The sequence below is a fragment of the Saccostrea echinata genome, unplaced genomic scaffold (assembly GCF_033153115.1).
Source record: "Saccostrea echinata isolate AGI-Se365-2 ecotype Australia unplaced genomic scaffold, CSIRO_AGI_Sech_v1 ptg000029l, whole genome shotgun sequence".
In the NCBI taxonomy this organism is placed as follows: domain Eukaryota; kingdom Metazoa; phylum Mollusca; class Bivalvia; order Ostreida; family Ostreidae; genus Saccostrea; species Saccostrea echinata.
Window position 1 is genome coordinate 44855032 of NW_026889778.1, and position 25043 is coordinate 44880074.

Below are 25043 nucleotides of genomic sequence, written 5' to 3' on the forward strand. Positions count from 1 at the left end.
AGGAAAAAATTGAAAGTTAGATCGCCATGTTAGATGATTTCCGCAGTTTCTAGTCTTAATTGGTCAATGAAATGGGTTTTTTTTTTCTTTTCTTATCTCTTTGTTGAGTGAGCATTCAAGTAATAAGTGAGAATTCAACATTTGTACGCAGGCCTATAAGGTTTGGATTCAACTGCCTATAACGAGAAAGAAAAAACGTACATATACGAATATACATGCGAGTCAATTTTTAAATTTATTGCTTTTGTTATTGACTTAATACATTTATTTATCATTAAATATATAACACTTTCTTTGATGTTTGATCTCTGTTCTGTGTTGAAAATTATTGAATTCGTGTGTTTCTATTATTTTCTAGCTATAATAATTGTTTACGTTTCAACTCGTTTGTAATGTAGGTATCTTTTCGAAAAGCTTATGTGGCCGTGAAAACGGCCGTTTGGTTTTGTGCTGCACACAACACAACTATAGGATCTTTTTACTTGGCGGCTTTCTGTGTCTTTTTGGGAAGGAGCACCGCTTGGATGTTGGGCAGGACACCACCCTGCGCGATGGTCACGCCGGACAGGAGTTTGTTCAATTCTTCGTCGTTGCGGATGGCCAGCTGCAGATGACGGGGAATGATTCTGGTCTTTTTGTTGTCGCGGGCAGCGTTGCCTGCCAACTCCAAGACTTCTGCGGCCAAGTACTCAAGAACGGCAGCCAAGTACACGGGAGCGCCTGCTCCCACTCTCTCGGCGTAGTTGCCCTTTCTCAGCAGACGGTGAATACGACCCACGGGGAACTGCAGTCCGGCGCGGGAAGAACGGCTCTTGGCCTTCCCCTTCACTTTGCCTCCTTTGCCACGTCCAGACATTCTTAACGGTTATGTTCTTTCGTGTACAGTCAACGAATAATCCAGCGACGCCCGCACGCACCAATTTAAACAACCAAGCGGATCCAACGGTGCAGCCAATTAACGCGTCGCTCTGTTGTGCCTTTAGGTGAAATCCGAACAAGTAATGTTTTCTCGGAGGTCCGTAACAAGCTTCTCCTCCTACTCGCATATAAATAGTAAATTTTACCATTTCACTTTATTCATCTCTTCAGTTTGACCTGTCAACTTGAGATCATGCCACCCAAAGTCGGATCCAAAGGCGCCAAGAAAGCAGTCACCAAGGCCAAGACACCGAGGAGCACAGACAAGAAAAGGAGGAAGAGGAGGAGGGAATCTTATGCCATTTACATCTACAAAGTCCTAAAGCAGGTGCACCCTGACACTGGTGTTTCCAGCAAGGCCATGAGCATAATGAACTCCTTCGTCAACGATATCTTTGAGAGAATCGCTGCCGAAGCCTCTCGTTTGGCCCACTACAACAAGCGATCTACAATCACAAGCAGAGAGGTCCAGACTGCTGTCCGTCTCCTTCTGCCCGGTGAACTGGCCAAGCACGCCGTATCTGAGGGCACCAAAGCCGTCACCAAGTACACCAGCAGCAAATAATCTCATTTTGCAAGTACACACACCAAACGGCCCTTTTAAGGGCCAACTAATTTTTTAGAAAAGATACCTTCATATTACATGCGTTATTGAGACACAAATAATATGTACGAGTGTTACAATGTGAATGCATGTGCTCGTAAAAGTGGCAAACGTATAAAAATCCCACATTGTTTACAACTGATTATAATAACAGAAGTAGGATAAATAAAGAAATACAAGTAGGTATTATTATATGAATGAGAGCCAAATTTTATTCACAAATAACTTGAATGTACAACCAAGCATATATCTGAAATAACTGTATCTTCAAATATAAATAAAATACAAGCATGCGAGGTCCATCTGATGTACACAAAATCCTGGTTCATTTGTCCTCTGTATACTGAATTAATTATCAGCGTACATTATATAATTGATAATAAAGTATCTCAATTCAGCTAATATCAATGAAACAGATAAATAAATTCAAGACCCCCCCCCCTCCCCTTTCTTTGACATTGACATATTGGAATTTTCAATCAGTAATTATACATCAATAAAAGTGCAATGACCAAAATGCGATAATTATACATTGACAATTAATTGTCTAACATTAGTCATAATTGTTAAACAAGAAAAAAAAGCATGTCACTCAGCGCCAGTTGGTACCTGTCATTGTCGGTAGATCGATCCCTCAAAATAATACTCAAGACAGCAGCATTATTATTTTAATATATGATTATAATAATAAAAAAAAATTAAATAATATATACTGTTTGTGTGTGTTTATTCAATATTTCTTGTCCAAACCTAAATTCAATACATATTTGTTGCTCTGTATATAGTTTTGAGGAAATATTACGACATAAAGGGTCTTACTCTGTTATTGTTGTGTATTTATTTTACCACTTACAACCATTCTGTATTCAACTTTGTACAGTGAATATCTGTATAACAAGTACTCAGTAAGTAAATGTCTGTCTTAACGATGTTTTAGAGGCATCTTTTCGAAAAATTTGGGTGGCCGTGATAACGGCCGTTTGTGTTTGTTTTAAACTTCTGTCTTGACTGTCAAACTGAATTCTTTAGCCTCCAAATCCGTACAGGGTGCGTCCTTGGCGTTTCAAGGCGTAGACCACGTCCATAGCTGTGACGGTCTTTCTCTTGGCATGCTCCGTGTAGGTTACAGCATCTCGGATCACGTTCTCCAAGAAAACCTTAAGAACTCCACGAGTTTCCTCGTAGATGAGACCGGAAATACGTTTGACACCACCACGGCGAGCAAGACGGCGTATGGCTGGCTTGGTGATACCCTGGATGTTGTCTCTCAAGACTTTTCTGTGTCGCTTAGCGCCTCCTTTTCCAAGACCTTTTCCTCCTTTGCCACGTCCAGACATGTTATAAGTTCAGTCAGTAGTACTGTTCTGATGAACTGATCATGCGTAATTGCCTAATTTATAGTCCAAATTGAGGACCCGTGAGAGCGCACGATGCTTTGAAAAGTTCGGAACGTTACCAAAGCGGTATTGTGACAAGCTTTACGATTGGTCAGCTTGGCATGATGGGAATGTTTACATTTCTTGCCCCACAGGAATTTTAACCACATTTAATTAATTTTGATTCTTTAATTTCTTCACATATAGGCAAGTTTATGTTCAATTTATTCACCTAAACCAAAATATTGGTACGTGGAGGTACATATATACATTTTATACAAACTGGTATACAAAACAACAACAACAAAAAAAAAAAAAAAAACATGACAGAAAATGAATAAAAATGATAAAGAGAGAGAGGGGAATTATATCAAGCAGGACAGACAGCATCATAATTTTTTAGGATAAACATACACAATTTTTTGTTTTGTTGTTGTTATTTTTTTTATTTCAGTATTTTTTGCTTTGAGTTTAACAAAATAAATACCGTTGTTGCCGAATGATAATTAAAACGTGGGTGGGTGGGTGGGGATTAAGTTATTCAAAGGAAAGGGGTGTGACAGATAACACCGAAATAATACAAAATGTAGAAGCTGAATGAAACTTTTGATTCTCATTCATTTATGATATCTAGTTATAGATGTGATCATTTATTTGATTTCCTCTTTTCTCAGTTAATTTTCAAAGGCAACTTTAAGCAGTGACCAAACCGGCTTTATAAATGAGCCTTTTTCATTTTATTACACGCCACGTTAGAACGAATATCGTTATATTTGACGTTGTTTAGAAATCAATAAAAATCATACTTTGAATATAAATGAAATACGGAATTGCAGTTCTGAAATGCATGTACTCGCATATGTGCATAGCTGTAGAACTAATGAGATAAAGTTGTAATACTGTTATTATTTTTTGCTTCGACACATTCCATCATATTCTATTTAAATAATTGTGCTATTTTCTAATTTATTTCGCAAAATTCTTGAATGTATTCTAGAGGGGCAGGTTGATGGACTTGTACAAAATATAGTTTCAAGATGTGTAGACAACTTCTACAACAAATTGATGATGACAATAGTACTATGAAATTGTCTAGCATTGTGCTCTTTCATAATTTATGTAATTATATATATGCAAGGCACAGATATATTCACTGAAGGATGTATTGTGTCTCAACATTTTTTTTTTTTTTTTTTTTTTTTTTTTTCCAATTTGGGGGCATTGTTCGCTGAATTTGATAAAATTTATTAATTTCGGCCAAATAATTCAACATTATTTTCAGAGATGTTTCAACGTCTGAACAGAAGGCATCTTTTCGAAGAATGTAGGTGGCCGTGAAAACGGCCGTTTGCTTTAGGACTTGAAATACAGCTTAAAATTAAGCACGCTCTCCACGAATACGTCTGGCCAGCTGGATGTCTTTGGGCATGATGGTTACTCTCTTGGCGTGAATGGCGCACAGGTTGGTGTCCTCAAAGAGACCAACAAGGTAAGCTTCGCTTGCTTCCTGTAAAGCCATGACAGCTGAACTCTGGAAACGCAAGTCGGTCTTAAAATCCTGAGCGATTTCCCGGACCAAGCGCTGGAATGGCAGCTTCCTGATGAGAAGCTCAGTGCTCTTCTGGTATCTCCGAATTTCACGGAGGGCGACAGTTCCTGGCCTGTATCTATGCGGTTTCTTAACGCCACCCGTGGCTGGTGCGCTTTTACGAGCAGCTTTGGTAGCGAGCTGTTTTCTGGGGGCCTTGCCTCCTGTAGATTTTCGTGCCGTCTGCTTGGTACGTGCCATGCTATCTCCTCAGATTATTCAAACTCGAATGAATGAAGTGGCAGTGTTGCGCCGTGAACTTATATATCTTTGTAAGCTCAAGTTGAAAATCGCTGCGGTCTACCAGTCGGCTTAGTCGATTGGCTGGTGCCCGCAGTAACACTCGCTACGATTAGTCAGGTGAACGAGATGACCATTGGCTACGTCTGTAGGTAGTTTCAATCCACAGAATTGCCCCAAAAGAAAAAGAAAATCAAGTCGGTTTTTGACACATGATTTCACTGCAGATACATATAGTCAAATATTTTTTTTTTAAATATATATATGGTGAATAATGGGGATGAATGTAACGTCAATTGAATAGAAAATAGAATTATTTATTATATATATATACATATATTTTCAATTCGTTATTGAAGCAAAATGCATTTTCGAAAAATATATATTATATATTTCTTGTCATTATTTCCTCCTACCATTATCTGAACAAGCCCAGTAATATTACTAAGTATCATGATACTTGCAGATAATCAGAATGGTGCATATAGGATGAACAGGAATTACCCTGTTGCAAAAACAAGAACAAAACAAATAATACAAATAAATGAATAATTAATTAAATGAATGAATAATTAAATAAATGAATGAATGAATAAATGAAAAGAATAAATAAATGAAACGAATAAGAATGTATGTATCTGTCTTTCAATAGGTACGCATGAACTTTTATTCCATTCGTTCCACATTTGATTCCAAATAAAGTGGGGGGGAAAAAAAAGAAAAAAAAATATTAACAATAATAATAATAATAATAAATAAATAAATAAAATAAATTAATAAATAAAATTAAATAAAATAAAGAAAATTAATAATAATAATAAAACTTCAAAAAAAAGAAAAGAAAAAAAAATACTAGAATGATAACACTAATAATAATGGCCATATAGTTTGCGTAGGCGTTGTGATGTGGAAAAAGTAAAATTTTATTTACTTGAGGGAGGGTATGTAAACAAAATAAAAACTGACTTTTGTTTCTTCTTCTTCTCAGAAACAGCATGTTAATATTATCATGACTTTGTAATTTGCTTCCAGTCGAAGACAAATAAACTATGTGTAATAGGTAAGTGTACTTCTTGTTTATTCATTTTGTGTTTCCATTAGTACATGTATGTAATAGAGGCATCTTTTCTAAAAATGTTGGTAGCCCTGAAAAGGGCTTTTGTAATTGGTTTAAGACAATTGGCAGCCTACGCCTTGGTGGCTTTCTTTGGGGTTTTTGACTTCTTGGCTGTGGCTTTCTTGGGCGCTTTGGTTTTCGTAGGCTTTGGAGCTGCCTTGGCTTTCTTGGGAGACTTAGTAGCTGCTTTCTTCTTGGGAGACTCGGCCTTCTTGGGTGCTGCAGGTTTCTTAACAGCCTTTTTCTTTTCTGTTGGCTTTTTCTCCCCGGTTGTCTTCTTGGGTTTGGTCGTTTTCTTGGGCTTGGCAGCCTTAGGTTTGGTGACTTTTTTGGTCTTGGGTTTCTTCTCCGTCTTGGGCTTCTCTCCCAGCTTGAAGGAACCACTGGCACCTGTACCCTTGGCCTGTTTGAGAACTCCCTTCTTGACTCCGTTCTTGAGGGCCATCTTCAGATGGGTGTTGACACTAGAGGCGTCATTACCGACTTTGTAGTTGCCCATGATGTACTTGAGAATAGCTTGTCTCGAGGAACCTCCGCGCTCCTTCAGGGCAGCCACAGCAGCGCTGATCATCTCGATGTACTTGGGATGGGCGGGGACCGTCTTGGGTTTGGAAACCTTCTTCTTGGCGGGGGATTTTGCTGGTGCGGCGTCTGCCATAATTTTTTTGTCCTGTTTTCTACAACTGATGTGAACGACGTTATCGACGATAAGGAAATGAATGAAATCACCTCCGCCGATGGCCTTATTTGAGTGGCGGCGAGCGCGGACCTCCGTGAAAACTCCCCAATTGTCGACAGCGTAGAGGATTGAACTCGTCCAACTTTGTGTTTCAATACCTGTAATTTTTCCGATATTGTCCTCCCAATTTTACTTAATTTTCTCAAATATGTCACTGTGCGTTTTCTTGAAATATTTTCCTACATAACTGTTTCCGTTTAAGGTTCTTAATCTGTCATTTTAAAGGAGGAATTGTCTGTTGATTCTGAAAATGCGCTGTTCCCTGGAGCCCAGAAGCGACTAATTTTGATTAAAACACGAAAACAAGAGGAATAGAACACGAGTAAGGGATTGAAGTACTTACTACATTGCTATGCGATAAAACATACATGTACATTTCTTTCAATTGTCTTATATGTTACTTAAAATCCGAATGAAAATGCAAACATTCGGCACAAACACGCGCACAATGGATAGTGATGTGTGCCTTGCATTTCATATGAAATGGAGAGAAAAAAAACAAAACAAAAACAAAACAACAAAAAAAAAAACAAACAAACAAACAAACAAAAGGGTCATATGAAGAGAAATCACGGAATCTCACAAATTGTTGAATGTTCAAATATATATCTAATATACTTTCTAGATCAGTGGATGTTCACCCCCTTAAAGGGACAACATATAATTTCTTTTCGAATATTTAAATACATGACACCTACTTTATAATTATAACACCGAGGACACCGGGAAGATCCAGACCGTACGTAACGTACCACATTCGGTGGTACAACGTCTGAATTTCTCAGTATAATTATATCATAAGAATATACATAACTGACATCCTTGTAAATTACATGAAAAAAAAAAAAATCACATAAAAAGGGCGTGTATTTAATAATTGTAGAACACTCACTTAATTAGTAGTTATACATAAGAGAGAGACAGAGAGAGACGAACAAGGCGAATCATGGGAGTAGCTTATTCATTGATATTAATTTGTTTCTTGTAATTTACACACACAAATAATTGAGTACATGTAAATAAACAGAATGTGGTCAAAAGCCAATGTATTTAAAATCTATATCTTTCAAGTTGAACAAGACAACCAGTATATAATACAAGACAATACAATACATTGATACAAGCATCAAATTGGTTGCACACTTTCCACGTGCAGATCATGATTCCCTGCATCTATATGTCACGTGACGATGCAGATGTGCTGCACGGCGCAGTGATGGACATCGCAATAAATGTAAAGTGTTAAAAAAAATGTCGTTTAGTCATTCGCATCGGTAGTCTATTCGAAAGAAAATTTACTACCAGTGTTTAATTGTGTTAGTACTGTAAGTATCCGGAAACTGGCATCGAGTTGCTTTTATTCACTCTTATTATGGGAAGCACACTTTTTTGAATAAGAACATTCAAGACATAATATAAACCACATCTTCTTATTCTTATGAGATTCTTATATTCATCACTTTTATCTATTTTATCAATTAGGAATTTTGTCTAAATAATCATCATATAAAACAATAGCGAGGGGGAAAAAAAAAAGAAGAAGAAACATTAAGGATTTAACTGGAGTTACAGATCTTTTGAATATGTTAATAAAATAATGATCATATTTAAAAATATTTGTATTAAAGGAAAAAATTGAAAGTTAGATCGCCATGTTAGATGATTTCCGCAGTTTCTAGTCTTAATTGGTCAATGAAATGGGTTTTTTTTTTCTTTTCTTATCTCTTTGTTGAGTGAGCATTCAAGTAATAAGTGAGAATTCAACATTTGTACGCAGGCCTATAAGGTTTGGATTCAACTGCCTATAACGAGAAAGAAAAAACGTACATATACGAATATACATGCGAGTCAATTTTTAAATTTATTGCTTTTGTTATTGACTTAATACATTTATTTATCATTAAATATATAACACTTTCTTTGATGTTTGATCTCTGTTCTGTGTTGAAAATTATTGAATTCGTGTGTTTCTATTATTTTCTAGCTATAATAATTGTTTACGTTTCAACTCGTTTGTAATGTAGGTATCTTTTCGAAAAGCTTATGTGGCCGTGAAAACGGCCGTTTGGTTTTGTGCTGCACACAACACAACTATAGGATCTTTTTACTTGGCGGCTTTCTGTGTCTTTTTGGGAAGGAGCACCGCTTGGATGTTGGGCAGGACACCACCCTGCGCGATGGTCACGCCGGACAGGAGTTTGTTCAATTCTTCGTCGTTGCGGATGGCCAGCTGCAGATGACGGGGAATGATTCTGGTCTTTTTGTTGTCGCGGGCAGCGTTGCCTGCCAACTCCAAGACTTCTGCGGCCAAGTACTCAAGAACGGCAGCCAAGTACACGGGAGCGCCTGCTCCCACTCTCTCGGCGTAGTTGCCCTTTCTCAGCAGACGGTGAATACGACCCACGGGGAACTGCAGTCCGGCGCGGGAAGAACGGCTCTTGGCCTTCCCCTTCACTTTGCCTCCTTTGCCACGTCCAGACATTCTTAACGGTTATGTTCTTTCGTGTACAGTCAACGAATAATCCAGCGACGCCCGCACGCACCAATTTAAACAACCAAGCGGATCCAACGGTGCAGCCAATTAACGCGTCGCTCTGTTGTGCCTTTAGGTGAAATCCGAACAAGTAATGTTTTCTCGGAGGTCCGTAACAAGCTTCTCCTCCTACTCGCATATAAATAGTAAATTTTACCATTTCACTTTATTCATCTCTTCAGTTTGACCTGTCAACTTGAGATCATGCCACCCAAAGTCGGATCCAAAGGCGCCAAGAAAGCAGTCACCAAGGCCAAGACACCGAGGAGCACAGACAAGAAAAGGAGGAAGAGGAGGAGGGAATCTTATGCCATTTACATCTACAAAGTCCTAAAGCAGGTGCACCCTGACACTGGTGTTTCCAGCAAGGCCATGAGCATAATGAACTCCTTCGTCAACGATATCTTTGAGAGAATCGCTGCCGAAGCCTCTCGTTTGGCCCACTACAACAAGCGATCTACAATCACAAGCAGAGAGGTCCAGACTGCTGTCCGTCTCCTTCTGCCCGGTGAACTGGCCAAGCACGCCGTATCTGAGGGCACCAAAGCCGTCACCAAGTACACCAGCAGCAAATAATCTCATTTTGCAAGTACACACACCAAACGGCCCTTTTAAGGGCCAACTAATTTTTTAGAAAAGATACCTTCATATTACATGCGTTATTGAGACACAAATAATATGTACGAGTGTTACAATGTGAATGCATGTGCTCGTAAAAGTGGCAAACGTATAAAAATCCCACATTGTTTACAACTGATTATAATAACAGAAGTAGGATAAATAAAGAAATACAAGTAGGTATTATTATATGAATGAGAGCCAAATTTTATTCACAAATAACTTGAATGTACAACCAAGCATATATCTGAAATAACTGTATCTTCAAATATAAATAAAATACAAGCATGCGAGGTCCATCTGATGTACACAAAATCCTGGTTCATTTGTCCTCTGTATACTGAATTAATTATCAGCGTACATTATATAATTGATAATAAAGTATCTCAATTCAGCTAATATCAATGAAACAGATAAATAAATTCAAGACCCCCCCCCCTCCCCTTTCTTTGACATTGACATATTGGAATTTTCAATCAGTAATTATACATCAATAAAAGTGCAATGACCAAAATGCGATAATTATACATTGACAATTAATTGTCTAACATTAGTCATAATTGTTAAACAAGAAAAAAAAGCATGTCACTCAGCGCCAGTTGGTACCTGTCATTGTCGGTAGATCGATCCCTCAAAATAATACTCAAGACAGCAGCATTATTATTTTAATATATGATTATAATAATAAAAAAAAATTAAATAATATATACTGTTTGTGTGTGTTTATTCAATATTTCTTGTCCAAACCTAAATTCAATACATATTTGTTGCTCTGTATATAGTTTTGAGGAAATATTACGACATAAAGGGTCTTACTCTGTTATTGTTGTGTATTTATTTTACCACTTACAACCATTCTGTATTCAACTTTGTACAGTGAATATCTGTATAACAAGTACTCAGTAAGTAAATGTCTGTCTTAACGATGTTTTAGAGGCATCTTTTCGAAAAATTTGGGTGGCCGTGATAACGGCCGTTTGTGTTTGTTTTAAACTTCTGTCTTGACTGTCAAACTGAATTCTTTAGCCTCCAAATCCGTACAGGGTGCGTCCTTGGCGTTTCAAGGCGTAGACCACGTCCATAGCTGTGACGGTCTTTCTCTTGGCATGCTCCGTGTAGGTTACAGCATCTCGGATCACGTTCTCCAAGAAAACCTTAAGAACTCCACGAGTTTCCTCGTAGATGAGACCGGAAATACGTTTGACACCACCACGGCGAGCAAGACGGCGTATGGCTGGCTTGGTGATACCCTGGATGTTGTCTCTCAAGACTTTTCTGTGTCGCTTAGCGCCTCCTTTTCCAAGACCTTTTCCTCCTTTGCCACGTCCAGACATGTTATAAGTTCAGTCAGTAGTACTGTTCTGATGAACTGATCATGCGTAATTGCCTAATTTATAGTCCAAATTGAGGACCCGTGAGAGCGCACGATGCTTTGAAAAGTTCGGAACGTTACCAAAGCGGTATTGTGACAAGCTTTACGATTGGTCAGCTTGGCATGATGGGAATGTTTACATTTCTTGCCCCACAGGAATTTTAACCACATTTAATTAATTTTGATTCTTTAATTTCTTCACATATAGGCAAGTTTATGTTCAATTTATTCACCTAAACCAAAATATTGGTACGTGGAGGTACATATATACATTTTATACAAACTGGTATACAAAACAACAACAAAAAAAAAAAAAAAAAAAAACATGACAGAAAATGAATAAAAATGATAAAGAGAGAGAGGGGAATTATATCAAGCAGGACAGACAGCATCATAATTTTTTAGGATAAACATACACAATTTTTTGTTTTGTTGTTGTTATTTTTTTTATTTCAGTATTTTTTGCTTTGAGTTTAACAAAATAAATACCGTTGTTGCCGAATGATAATTAAAACGTGGGTGGGTGGGTGGGGATTAAGTTATTCAAAGGAAAGGGGTGTGACAGATAACACCGAAATAATACAAAATGTAGAAGCTGAATGAAACTTTTGATTCTCATTCATTTATGATATCTAGTTATAGATGTGATCATTTATTTGATTTCCTCTTTTCTCAGTTAATTTTCAAAGGCAACTTTAAGCAGTGACCAAACCGGCTTTATAAATGAGCCTTTTTCATTTTATTACACGCCACGTTAGAACGAATATCGTTATATTTGACGTTGTTTAGAAATCAATAAAAATCATACTTTGAATATAAATGAAATACGGAATTGCAGTTCTGAAATGCATGTACTCGCATATGTGCATAGCTGTAGAACTAATGAGATAAAGTTGTAATACTGTTATTATTTTTTGCTTCGACACATTCCATCATATTCTATTTAAATAATTGTGCTATTTTCTAATTTATTTCGCAAAATTCTTGAATGTATTCTAGAGGGGCAGGTTGATGGACTTGTACAAAATATAGTTTCAAGATGTGTAGACAACTTCTACAACAAATTGATGATGACAATAGTACTATGAAATTGTCTAGCATTGTGCTCTTTCATAATTTATGTAATTATATATATGCAAGGCACAGATATATTCACTGAAGGATGTATTGTGTCTCAACATTTTTTTTTTTTTTTTTTTTTTTTTTTTTTTTTTCCAATTTGGGGGCATTGTTCGCTGAATTTGATAAAATTTATTAATTTCGGCCAAATAATTCAACATTATTTTCAGAGATGTTTCAACGTCTGAACAGAAGGCATCTTTTCGAAGAATGTAGGTGGCCGTGAAAACGGCCGTTTGCTTTAGGACTTGAAATACAGCTTAAAATTAAGCACGCTCTCCACGAATACGTCTGGCCAGCTGGATGTCTTTGGGCATGATGGTTACTCTCTTGGCGTGAATGGCGCACAGGTTGGTGTCCTCAAAGAGACCAACAAGGTAAGCTTCGCTTGCTTCCTGTAAAGCCATGACAGCTGAACTCTGGAAACGCAAGTCGGTCTTAAAATCCTGAGCGATTTCCCGGACCAAGCGCTGGAATGGCAGCTTCCTGATGAGAAGCTCAGTGCTCTTCTGGTATCTCCGAATTTCACGGAGGGCGACAGTTCCTGGCCTGTATCTATGCGGTTTCTTAACGCCACCCGTGGCTGGTGCGCTTTTACGAGCAGCTTTGGTAGCGAGCTGTTTTCTGGGGGCCTTGCCTCCTGTAGATTTTCGTGCCGTCTGCTTGGTACGTGCCATGCTATCTCCTCAGATTATTCAAACTCGAATGAATGAAGTGGCAGTGTTGCGCCGTGAACTTATATATCTTTGTAAGCTCAAGTTGAAAATCGCTGCGGTCTACCAGTCGGCTTAGTCGATTGGCTGGTGCCCGCAGTAACACTCGCTACGATTAGTCAGGTGAACGAGATGACCATTGGCTACGTCTGTAGGTAGTTTCAATCCACAGAATTGCCCCAAAAGAAAAAGAAAATCAAGTCGGTTTTTGACACATGATTTCACTGCAGATACATATAGTCAAATATTTTTTTTTTAAATATATATATGGTGAATAATGGGGATGAATGTAACGTCAATTGAATAGAAAATAGAATTATTTATTATATATATATACATATATTTTCAATTCGTTATTGAAGCAAAATGCATTTTCGAAAAATATATATTATATATTTCTTGTCATTATTTCCTCCTACCATTATCTGAACAAGCCCAGTAATATTACTAAGTATCATGATACTTGCAGATAATCAGAATGGTGCATATAGGATGAACAGGAATTACCCTGTTGCAAAAACAAGAACAAAACAAATAATACAAATAAATGAATAATTAATTAAATGAATGAATAATTAAATAAATGAATGAATGAATAAATGAAAAGAATAAATAAATGAAACGAATAAGAATGTATGTATCTGTCTTTCAATAGGTACGCATGAACTTTTATTCCATTCGTTCCACATTTGATTCCAAATAAAGTGGGGGGGAAAAAAAAGAAAAAAAAATATTAACAATAATAATAATAATAATAAATAAATAAATAAAATAAATTAATAAATAAAATTAAATAAAATAAAGAAAATTAATAATAATAATAAAACTTCAAAAAAAAGAAAAGAAAAAAAAATACTAGAATGATAACACTAATAATAATGGCCATATAGTTTGCGTAGGCGTTGTGATGTGGAAAAAGTAAAATTTTATTTACTTGAGGGAGGGTATGTAAACAAAATAAAAACTGACTTTTGTTTCTTCTTCTTCTCAGAAACAGCATGTTAATATTATCATGACTTTGTAATTTGCTTCCAGTCGAAGACAAATAAACTATGTGTAATAGGTAAGTGTACTTCTTGTTTATTCATTTTGTGTTTCCATTAGTACATGTATGTAATAGAGGCATCTTTTCTAAAAATGTTGGTAGCCCTGAAAAGGGCTTTTGTAATTGGTTTAAGACAATTGGCAGCCTACGCCTTGGTGGCTTTCTTTGGGGTTTTTGACTTCTTGGCTGTGGCTTTCTTGGGCGCTTTGGTTTTCGTAGGCTTTGGAGCTGCCTTGGCTTTCTTGGGAGACTTAGTAGCTGCTTTCTTCTTGGGAGACTCGGCCTTCTTGGGTGCTGCAGGTTTCTTAACAGCCTTTTTCTTTTCTGTTGGCTTTTTCTCCCCGGTTGTCTTCTTGGGTTTGGTCGTTTTCTTGGGCTTGGCAGCCTTAGGTTTGGTGACTTTTTTGGTCTTGGGTTTCTTCTCCGTCTTGGGCTTCTCTCCCAGCTTGAAGGAACCACTGGCACCTGTACCCTTGGCCTGTTTGAGAACTCCCTTCTTGACTCCGTTCTTGAGGGCCATCTTCAGATGGGTGTTGACACTAGAGGCGTCATTACCGACTTTGTAGTTGCCCATGATGTACTTGAGAATAGCTTGTCTCGAGGAACCTCCGCGCTCCTTCAGGGCAGCCACAGCAGCGCTGATCATCTCGATGTACTTGGGATGGGCGGGGACCGTCTTGGGTTTGGAAACCTTCTTCTTGGCGGGGGATTTTGCTGGTGCGGCGTCTGCCATAATTTTTTTGTCCTGTTTTCTACAACTGATGTGAACGACGTTATCGACGATAAGGAAATGAATGAAATCACCTCCGCCGATGGCCTTATTTGAGTGGCGGCGAGCGCGGACCTCCGTGAAAACTCCCCAATTGTCGACAGCGTAGAGGATTGAACTCGTCCAACTTTGTGTTTCAATACCTGTAATTTTTCCGATATTGTCCTCCCAATTTTACTTAATTTTCTCAAATATGTCACTGTGCGTTTTCTTGAAATATTTTCCTACATAACTGTTTCCGTTTAAGGTTCTTAATCTGTCATTTTAAAGGAGGAATTGTCTGTTGATTCTGAAAATGCGCTGTTCCCTGGAGCCCAGAAGCGACTAATTTTGATTAAAACACGAAAACAAGAGGAATAGAACACGAGTAAGGGATTGAAGTACTTACTACATTGCTATGCGATAAAACATACATGTACATTTCTTTCAATTGTCTTATATGTTACTTAAAATCCGAATGAAAATGCAAACATTCGGCACAAACACGCGCACAATGGATAGTGATGTGTGCCTTGCATTTCATATGAAATGGAGAGAAAAAAAACAAAACAAAAACAAAACAACAACAAAAAAAACAAACAAACAAACAAACAAAAGGGTCATATGAAGAGAAATCACGGAATCTCACAAATTGTTGAATGTTCAAATATATATCTAATATACTTTCTAGATCAGTGGATGTTCACCCCCTTAAAGGGACAACATATAATTTCTTTTCGAATATTTAAATACATGACACCTACTTTATAATTATAACACCGAGGACACCGGGAAGATCCAGACCGTACGTAACGTACCACATTCGGTGGTACAACGTCTGAATTTCTCAGTATAATTATATCATAAGAATATACATAACTGACATCCTTGTAAATTACATGAAAAAAAAAAAAAATCACATAAAAAGGGCGTGTATTTAATAATTGTAGAACACTCACTTAATTAGTAGTTATACATAAGAGAGAGACAGAGAGAGACGAACAAGGCGAATCATGGGAGTAGCTTATTCATTGATATTAATTTGTTTCTTGTAATTTACACACACAAATAATTGAGTACATGTAAATAAACAGAATGTGGTCAAAAGCCAATGTATTTAAAATCTATATCTTTCAAGTTGAACAAGACAACCAGTATATAATACAAGACAATACAATACATTGATACAAGCATCAAATTGGTTGCACACTTTCCACGTGCAGATCATGATTCCCTGCATCTATATGTCACGTGACGATGCAGATGTGCTGCACGGCGCAGTGATGGACATCGCAATAAATGTAAAGTGTTAAAAAAAATGTCGTTTAGTCATTCGCATCGGTAGTCTATTCGAAAGAAAATTTACTACCAGTGTTTAATTGTGTTAGTACTGTAAGTATCCGGAAACTGGCATCGAGTTGCTTTTATTCACTCTTATTATGGGAAGCACACTTTTTTGAATAAGAACATTCAAGACATAATATAAACCACATCTTCTTATTCTTATGAGATTCTTATATTCATCACTTTTATCTATTTTATCAATTAGGAATTTTGTCTAAATAATCATCATATAAAACAATAGCGAGGGGGAAAAAAAAAAAGAAGAAGAAACATTAAGGATTTAACTGGAGTTACAGATCTTTTGAATATGTTAATAAAATAATGATCATATTTAAAAATATTTGTATTAAAGGAAAAAATTGAAAGTTAGATCGCCATGTTAGATGATTTCCGCAGTTTCTAGTCTTAATTGGTCAATGAAATGGGTTTTTTTTTTCTTTTCTTATCTCTTTGTTGAGTGAGCATTCAAGTAATAAGTGAGAATTCAACATTTGTACGCAGGCCTATAAGGTTTGGATTCAACTGCCTATAACGAGAAAGAAAAAACGTACATATACGAATATACATGCGAGTCAATTTTTAAATTTATTGCTTTTGTTATTGACTTAATACATTTATTTATCATTAAATATATAACACTTTCTTTGATGTTTGATCTCTGTTCTGTGTTGAAAATTATTGAATTCGTGTGTTTCTATTATTTTCTAGCTATAATAATTGTTTACGTTTCAACTCGTTTGTAATGTAGGTATCTTTTCGAAAAGCTTATGTGGCCGTGAAAACGGCCGTTTGGTTTTGTGCTGCACACAACACAACTATAGGATCTTTTTACTTGGCGGCTTTCTGTGTCTTTTTGGGAAGGAGCACCGCTTGGATGTTGGGCAGGACACCACCCTGCGCGATGGTCACGCCGGACAGGAGTTTGTTCAATTCTTCGTCGTTGCGGATGGCCAGCTGCAGATGACGGGGAATGATTCTGGTCTTTTTGTTGTCGCGGGCAGCGTTGCCTGCCAACTCCAAGACTTCTGCGGCCAAGTACTCAAGAACGGCAGCCAAGTACACGGGAGCGCCTGCTCCCACTCTCTCGGCGTAGTTGCCCTTTCTCAGCAGACGGTGAATACGACCCACGGGGAACTGCAGTCCGGCGCGGGAAGAACGGCTCTTGGCCTTCCCCTTCACTTTGCCTCCTTTGCCACGTCCAGACATTCTTAACGGTTATGTTCTTTCGTGTACAGTCAACGAATAATCCAGCGACGCCCGCACGCACCAATTTAAACAACCAAGCGGATCCAACGGTGCAGCCAATTAACGCGTCGCTCTGTTGTGCCTTTAGGTGAAATCCGAACAAGTAATGTTTTCTCGGAGGTCCGTAACAAGCTTCTCCTCCTACTCGCATATAAATAGTAAATTTTACCATTTCACTTTATTCATCTCTTCAGTTTGACCTGTCAACTTGAGATCATGCCACCCAAAGTCGGATCCAAAGGCGCCAAGAAAGCAGTCACCAAGGCCAAGACACCGAGGAGCACAGACAAGAAAAGGAGGAAGAGGAGGAGGGAATCTTATGCCATTTACATCTACAAAGTCCTAAAGCAGGTGCACCCTGACACTGGTGTTTCCAGCAAGGCCATGAGCATAATGAACTCCTTCGTCAACGATATCTTTGAGAGAATCGCTGCCGAAGCCTCTCGTTTGGCCCACTACAACAAGCGATCTACAATCACAAGCAGAGAGGTCCAGACTGCTGTCCGTCTCCTTCTGCCCGGTGAACTGGCCAAGCACGCCGTATCTGAGGGCACCAAAGCCGTCACCAAGTACACCAGCAGCAAATAATCTCATTTTGCAAGTACACACACCAAACGGCCCTTTTAAGGGCCAACTAATTTTTTAGAAAAGATACCTTCATATTACATGCGTTATTGAGACACAAATAATATGTACGAGTGTTACAATGTGAATGCATGTGCTCGTAAAAGTGGCAAACGTATAAAAATCCCACATTGTTTACAACTGATTATAATAACAGAAGTAGGATAAATAAAGAAATACAAGTAGGTATTATTATATGAATGAGAGCCAAATTTTATTCACAAATAACTTGAATGTACAACCAAGCATATATCTGAAATAACTGTATCTTCAAATATAAATAAAATACAAGCATGCGAGGTCCATCTGATGTACACAAAATCCTGGTTCATTTGTCCTCTGTATACTGAATTAATTATCAGCGTACATTATATAATTGATAATAAAGTATCTCAATTCAGCTAATATCAATGAAACAGATAAATAAATTCAAGACCCCCCCCCCCTCCCCTTTCTTTGACATTGACATATTGGAATTTTCAATCAGTAATTATACATCAATAAAAGTGCAATGACCAAAATGCGATAATTATACATTGACAATTAATTGTCTAACATTAGTCATAATTGTTAAACAAGAAAAAAAAGCATGTCACTCAGCGCCAGTTGGTACCTGTCATTGTCGGTAGATCGATCCCTCAAAATAATACTCAAGACAGCAGCATTATTATTTTAATATATGATTATAATAATAAAAAAAAATTAAATAATATATACTGTTTGTGTGTGTTTATTCAATATTTCTTGTCCAAACCTAAATTCAATACATATTTGTTGCTCTGTATATAGTTTTGAGGAAATATTACGACATAAAGGGTCTTACTCTGTTATTGTTGTGTATTTATTTTACCACTTACAACCATTCTGTATTCAACTTTGTACAGTGAATATCTGTATAACAAGTACTCAGTAAGTAAATGTCTGTCTTAACGATGTTTTAGAGGCATCTTTTCGAAAAATTTGGGTGGCCGTGATAACGGCCGTTTGTGTTTGTTTTAAACTTCTGTCTTGACTGTCAAACTGAATTCTTTAGCCTCCAAATCCGTACAGGGTGCGTCCTTGGCGTTTCAAGGCGTAGACCACGTCCATAGCTGTGACGGTCTTTCTCTTGGCATGCTCCGTGTAGGTTACAGCATCTCGGATCACGTTCTCCAAGAAAACCTTAAGAACTCCACGAGTTTCCTCGTAGATGAGACCGGAAATACGTTTGACACCACCCACGGCGAGCAAGACGGCGTATGGCTGGCTTGGTGATACCCTGGATGTTGTCTCTCAAGACTTTTCTGTGTCGCTTAGCGCCTCCTTTTCCAAGACCTTTTCCTCCTTTGCCACGTCCAGACATGTTATAAGTTCAGTCAGTAGTACTGTTCTGATGAACTGATCATGCGTAATTGCCTAATTTATAGTCCAAATTGAGGACCCGTGAGAGCGCACGATGCTTTGAAAAGTTCGGAACGTTACCAAAGCGGTATTGTGACAAGCTTTACGATTGGTCAGCTTGGCATGATGGGAATGTTTACATTTCTTGCCCCACAGGAATTTTAACCACATTTAATTAATTTTGATTCTTTAATTTCTTCACATATAGGCAAGTTTATGTTCAATTTATTCACCTAAACCAAAATATTGGTACGTGGAGGTACATATATACATTTTATACAAACTGGTATACAAAACAACAACAAAAAAAAAAAAAAAAAAAAACATGACAGAAAATGAATAAAAATGATAAAGAGAGAGAGGGGAATTATATCAAGCAGGACAGACAGCATCATAATTTTTTAGGATAAACATACACAATTTTTTGTTTTGTTGTTGTTATTTTTTTTATTTCAGTATTTTTTGCTTTGAGTTTAACAAAATAAATACCGTTGTTGCCGAATGATAATTAAAACGTGGGTGGGTGGGTGGGGATTAAGTTATTCAAAGGAAAGGGGTGTGACAGATAACACCGAAATAATACAAAATGTAGAAGCTGAATGAAACTTTTGATTCTCATTCATTTATGATATCTAGTTATAGATGTGATCATTTATTTGATTTCCTCTTTTCTCAGTTAATTTTCAAAGGCAACTTTAAGCAGTGACCAAACCGGCTTTATAAATGAGCCTTTTTCATTTTATTACACGCCACGTTAGAACGAATATCGTTATATTTGACGTTGTTTAGAAATCAATAAAAATCATACTTTGAATATAAATGAAATACGGAATTGCAGTTCTGAAATGCATGTACTCGCATATGTGCATAGCTGTAGAACTAATGAGATAAAGTTGTAATACTGTTATTATTTTTTGCTTCGACACATTCCATCATATTCTATTTAAATAATTGTGCTATTTTCTAATTTATTTCGCAAAATTCTTGAATGTATTCTAGAGGGGCAGGTTGATGGACTTGTACAAAATATAGTTTCAAGATGTGTAGACAACTTCTACAACAAATTGATGATGACAATAGTACTATGAAATTGTCTAGCATTGTGCTCTTTCATAATTTATGTAATTATATATATGCAAGGCACAGATATATTCACTGAAGGATGTATTGTGTCTCAACATTTTTTTTTTTTTTTTTTTTTTTTTTTTTTCCAATTTGGGGGCATTGTTCGCTGAATTTGATAAAATTTATTAATTTCGGCCAAATAATTCAACATTATTTTCAGAGATGTTTCAACGTCTGAACAGAAGGCATCTTTTCGAAGAATGTAGGTGGCCGTGAAAACGGCCGTTTGCTTTAGGACTTGAAATACAGCTTAAAATTAAGCACGCTCTCCACGAATACGTCTGGCCAGCTGGATGTCTTTGGGCATGATGGTTACTCTCTTGGCGTGAATGGCGCACAGGTTGGTGTCCTCAAAGAGACCAACAAGGTAAGCTTCGCTTGCTTCCTGTAAAGCCATGACAGCTGAACTCTGGAAACGCAAGTCGGTCTTAAAATCCTGAGCGATTTCCCGGACCAAGCGCTGGAATGGCAGCTTCCTGATGAGAAGCTCAGTGCTCTTCTGGTATCTCCGAATTTCACGGAGGGCGACAGTTCCTGGCCTGTATCTATGCGGTTTCTTAACGCCACCCGTGGCTGGTGCGCTTTTACGAGCAGCTTTGGTAGCGAGCTGTTTTCTGGGGGCCTTGCCTCCTGTAGATTTTCGTGCCGTCTGCTTGGTACGTGCCATGCTATCTCCTCAGATTATTCAAACTCGAATGAATGAAGTGGCAGTGTTGCGCCGTGAACTTATATATCTTTGTAAGCTCAAGTTGAAAATCGCTGCGGTCTACCAGTCGGCTTAGTCGATTGGCTGGTGCCCGCAGTAACACTCGCTACGATTAGTCAGGTGAACGAGATGACCATTGGCTACGTCTGTAGGTAGTTTCAATCCACAGAATTGCCCCAAAAGAAAAAGAAAATCAAGTCGGTTTTTGACACATGATTTCACTGCAGATACATATAGTCAAATATTTTTTTTTTAAATATATATATGGTGAATAATGGGGATGAATGTAACGTCAATTGAATAGAAAATAGAATTATTTATTATATATATATACATATATTTTCAATTCGTTATTGAAGCAAAATGCATTTTCGAAAAATATATATTATATATTTCTTGTCATTATTTCCTCCTACCATTATCTGAACAAGCCCAGTAATATTACTAAGTATCATGATACTTGCAGATAATCAGAATGGTGCATATAGGATGAACAGGAATTACCCTGTTGCAAAAACAAGAACAAAACAAATAATACAAATAAATGAATAATTAATTAAATGAATGAATAATTAAATAAATGAATGAATGAATAAATGAAAAGAATAAATAAATGAAACGAATAAGAATGTATGTATCTGTCTTTCAATAGGTACGCATGAACTTTTATTCCATTCGTTCCACATTTGATTCCAAATAAAGTGGGGGGGAAAAAAAAGAAAAAAAAATATTAACAATAATAATAATAATAATAAATAAATAAATAAAATAAATTAATAAATAAAATTAAATAAAATAAAGAAAATTAATAATAATAATAAAACTTCAAAAAAAAGAAAAGAAAAAAAAATACTAGAATGATAACACTAATAATAATGGCCATATAGTTTGCGTAGGCGTTGTGATGTGGAAAAAGTAAAATTTTATTTACTTGAGGGAGGGTATGTAAACAAAATAAAAACTGACTTTTGTTTCTTCTTCTTCTCAGAAACAGCATGTTAATATTATCATGACTTTGTAATTTGCTTCCAGTCGAAGACAAATAAACTATGTGTAATAGGTAAGTGTACTTCTTGTTTATTCATTTTGTGTTTCCATTAGTACATGTATGTAATAGAGGCATCTTTTCTAAAAATGTTGGTAGCCCTGAAAAGGGCTTTTGTAATTGGTTTAAGACAATTGGCAGCCTACGCCTTGGTGGCTTTCTTTGGGGTTTTTGACTTCTTGGCTGTGGCTTTCTTGGGCGCTTTGGTTTTCGTAGGCTTTGGAGCTGCCTTGGCTTTCTTGGGAGACTTAGTAGCTGCTTTCTTCTTGGGAGACTCGGCCTTCTTGGGTGCTGCAGGTTTCTTAACAGCCTTTTTCTTTTCTGTTGGCTTTTTCTCCCCGGTTGTCTTCTTGGGTTTGGTCGTTTTCTTGGGCTTGGCAGCCTTAGGTTTGGTGACTTTTTTGGTCTTGGGTTTCTTCTCCGTCTTGGGCTTCTCTCCCAGCTTGAAGGAACCACTGGCACCTGTACCCTTGGCCTGTTTGAGAACTCCCTTCTTGACTCCGTTCTTGAGGGCCATCTTCAGATGGGTGTTGACACTAGAGGCGTCATTACCGACTTTGTAGTTGCCCATGATGTACTTGAGAATAGCTTGTCTCGAGGAACCTCCGCGCTCCTTCAGGGCAGCCACAGCAGCGCTGATCATCTCGATGTACTTGGGATGGGCGGGGACCGTCTTGGGTTTGGAAACCTTCTTCTTGGCGGGGGATTTTGCTGGTGCGGCGTCTGCCATAATTTTTTTGTCCTGTTTTCTACAACTGATGTGAACGACGTTATCGACGATAAGGAAATGAATGAAATCACCTCCGCCGATGGCCTTATTTGAGTGGCGGCGAGCGCGGACCTCCGTGAAAACTCCCCAATTGTCGACAGCGTAGAGGATTGAACTCGTCCAACTTTGTGTTTCAATACCTGTAATTTTTCCGATATTGTCCTCCCAATTTTACTTAATTTTCTCAAATATGTCACTGTGCGTTTTCTTGAAATATTTTCCTACATAACTGTTTCCGTTTAAGGTTCTTAATCTGTCATTTTAAAGGAGGAATTGTCTGTTGATTCTGAAAATGCGCTGTTCCCTGGAGCCCAGAAGCGACTAATTTTGATTAAAACACGAAAACAAGAGGAATAGAACACGAGTAAGGGATTGAAGTACTTACTACATTGCTATGCGATAAAACATACATGTACATTTCTTTCAATTGTCTTATATGTTACTTAAAATCCGAATGAAAATGCAAACATTCGGCACAAACACGCGCACAATGGATAGTGATGTGTGCCTTGCATTTCATATGAAATGGAGAGAAAAAAAACAAAACAAAAACAAAACAACAAAAAAAAAAACAAACAAACAAACAAACAAAAGGGTCATATGAAGAGAAATCACGGAATCTCACAAATTGTTGAATGTTCAAATATATATCTAATATACTTTCTAGATCAGTGGATGTTCACCCCCTTAAAGGGACAACATATAATTTCTTTTCGAATATTTAAATACATGACACCTACTTTATAATTATAACACCGAGGACACCGGGAAGATCCAGACCGTACGTAACGTACCACATTCGGTGGTACAACGTCTGAATTTCTCAGTATAATTATATCATAAGAATATACATAACTGACATCCTTGTAAATTACATGAAAAAAAAAAAAAATCACATAAAAAGGGCGTGTATTTAATAATTGTAGAACACTCACTTAATTAGTAGTTATACATAAGAGAGAGACAGAGAGAGACGAACAAGGCGAATCATGGGAGTAGCTTATTCATTGATATTAATTTGTTTCTTGTAATTTACACACACAAATAATTGAGTACATGTAAATAAACAGAATGTGGTCAAAAGCCAATGTATTTAAAATCTATATCTTTCAAGTTGAACAAGACAACCAGTATATAATACAAGACAATACAATACATTGATACAAGCATCAAATTGGTTGCACACTTTCCACGTGCAGATCATGATTCCCTGCATCTATATGTCACGTGACGATGCAGATGTGCTGCACGGCGCAGTGATGGACATCGCAATAAATGTAAAGTGTTAAAAAAAATGTCGTTTAGTCATTCGCATCGGTAGTCTATTCGAAAGAAAATTTACTACCAGTGTTTAATTGTGTTAGTACTGTAAGTATCCGGAAACTGGCATCGAGTTGCTTTTATTCACTCTTATTATGGGAAGCACACTTTTTTGAATAAGAACATTCAAGACATAATATAAACCACATCTTCTTATTCTTATGAGATTCTTATATTCATCACTTTTATCTATTTTATCAATTAGGAATTTTGTCTAAATAATCATCATATAAAACAATAGCGAGGGGGAAAAAAAAAAGAAGAAGAAACATTAAGGATTTAACTGGAGTTACAGATCTTTTGAATATGTTAATAAAATAATGATCATATTTAAAAATATTTGTATTAAAGGAAAAAATTGAAAGTTAGATCGCCATGTTAGATGATTTCCGCAGTTTCTAGTCTTAATTGGTCAATGAAATGGGTTTTTTTTTTCTTTTCTTATCTCTTTGTTGAGTGAGCATTCAAGTAATAAGTGAGAATTCAACATTTGTACGCAGGCCTATAAGGTTTGGATTCAACTGCCTATAACGAGAAAGAAAAAACGTACATATACGAATATACATGCGAGTCAATTTTTAAATTTATTGCTTTTGTTATTGACTTAATACATTTATTTATCATTAAATATATAACACTTTCTTTGATGTTTGATCTCTGTTCTGTGTTGAAAATTATTGAATTCGTGTGTTTCTATTATTTTCTAGCTATAATAATTGTTTACGTTTCAACTCGTTTGTAATGTAGGTATCTTT

The 25043-nt window shown here is 37.0% G+C and overlaps 12 protein-coding genes across 12 annotated transcripts; 3 read left to right on the plus strand and 9 right to left on the minus strand.

The window, feature by feature from the left end:
- Nucleotides 1-478: 478 nt before the first annotated feature.
- Nucleotides 479-856, minus strand: LOC133195404 (histone H2A). Its single transcript, XM_061331243.1, has one exon. The coding sequence runs from the start codon at nucleotides 854-856 to the stop codon at nucleotides 479-481; it is 378 nt and encodes a 125-aa protein (XP_061187227.1).
- Nucleotides 857-1111: 255 nt separating this feature from the next.
- Nucleotides 1112-1483, plus strand: LOC133195405 (histone H2B-like). The gene has a single exon (XM_061331244.1). It carries the CDS (start codon nucleotides 1112-1114, stop codon nucleotides 1481-1483), a length of 372 nt encoding a protein of 123 aa, XP_061187228.1.
- Nucleotides 1484-2547: 1064 nt separating this feature from the next.
- On the minus strand, nucleotides 2548-2859 carry LOC133195406 (histone H4). The gene has a single exon (XM_061331245.1). The coding sequence runs from the start codon at nucleotides 2857-2859 to the stop codon at nucleotides 2548-2550; it is 312 nt and encodes a 103-aa protein (XP_061187229.1).
- A 1417-nt stretch (nucleotides 2860-4276) lies between these two features.
- LOC133195407 (histone H3) lies at nucleotides 4277-4687 on the minus strand. The gene has a single exon (XM_061331247.1). It carries the CDS (start codon nucleotides 4685-4687, stop codon nucleotides 4277-4279), a length of 411 nt encoding a protein of 136 aa, XP_061187231.1.
- A 1226-nt stretch (nucleotides 4688-5913) lies between these two features.
- LOC133195408 (histone H1-delta-like) lies at nucleotides 5914-6501 on the minus strand. Its single transcript, XM_061331248.1, has one exon. It carries the CDS (start codon nucleotides 6499-6501, stop codon nucleotides 5914-5916), a length of 588 nt encoding a protein of 195 aa, XP_061187232.1.
- A 2185-nt stretch (nucleotides 6502-8686) lies between these two features.
- Nucleotides 8687-9064, minus strand: LOC133195409 (histone H2A). The gene has a single exon (XM_061331249.1). It carries the CDS (start codon nucleotides 9062-9064, stop codon nucleotides 8687-8689), a length of 378 nt encoding a protein of 125 aa, XP_061187233.1.
- A 255-nt stretch (nucleotides 9065-9319) lies between these two features.
- On the plus strand, nucleotides 9320-9691 carry LOC133195410 (histone H2B-like). The gene has a single exon (XM_061331250.1). The coding sequence runs from the start codon at nucleotides 9320-9322 to the stop codon at nucleotides 9689-9691; it is 372 nt and encodes a 123-aa protein (XP_061187234.1).
- A 1064-nt stretch (nucleotides 9692-10755) lies between these two features.
- Nucleotides 10756-11067, minus strand: LOC133195411 (histone H4). Its single transcript, XM_061331251.1, has one exon. The coding sequence runs from the start codon at nucleotides 11065-11067 to the stop codon at nucleotides 10756-10758; it is 312 nt and encodes a 103-aa protein (XP_061187235.1).
- Nucleotides 11068-12490: 1423 nt separating this feature from the next.
- On the minus strand, nucleotides 12491-12901 carry LOC133195412 (histone H3). Its single transcript, XM_061331252.1, has one exon. It carries the CDS (start codon nucleotides 12899-12901, stop codon nucleotides 12491-12493), a length of 411 nt encoding a protein of 136 aa, XP_061187236.1.
- Nucleotides 12902-14127: 1226 nt separating this feature from the next.
- On the minus strand, nucleotides 14128-14715 carry LOC133195413 (histone H1-delta-like). Its single transcript, XM_061331253.1, has one exon. The coding sequence runs from the start codon at nucleotides 14713-14715 to the stop codon at nucleotides 14128-14130; it is 588 nt and encodes a 195-aa protein (XP_061187237.1).
- Nucleotides 14716-16902: 2187 nt separating this feature from the next.
- On the minus strand, nucleotides 16903-17280 carry LOC133195415 (histone H2A). Its single transcript, XM_061331254.1, has one exon. It carries the CDS (start codon nucleotides 17278-17280, stop codon nucleotides 16903-16905), a length of 378 nt encoding a protein of 125 aa, XP_061187238.1.
- Nucleotides 17281-17535: 255 nt separating this feature from the next.
- LOC133195416 (histone H2B-like) lies at nucleotides 17536-17907 on the plus strand. The gene has a single exon (XM_061331255.1). It carries the CDS (start codon nucleotides 17536-17538, stop codon nucleotides 17905-17907), a length of 372 nt encoding a protein of 123 aa, XP_061187239.1.
- The last annotated feature ends 7136 nt before the right edge of the window (nucleotides 17908-25043 follow it).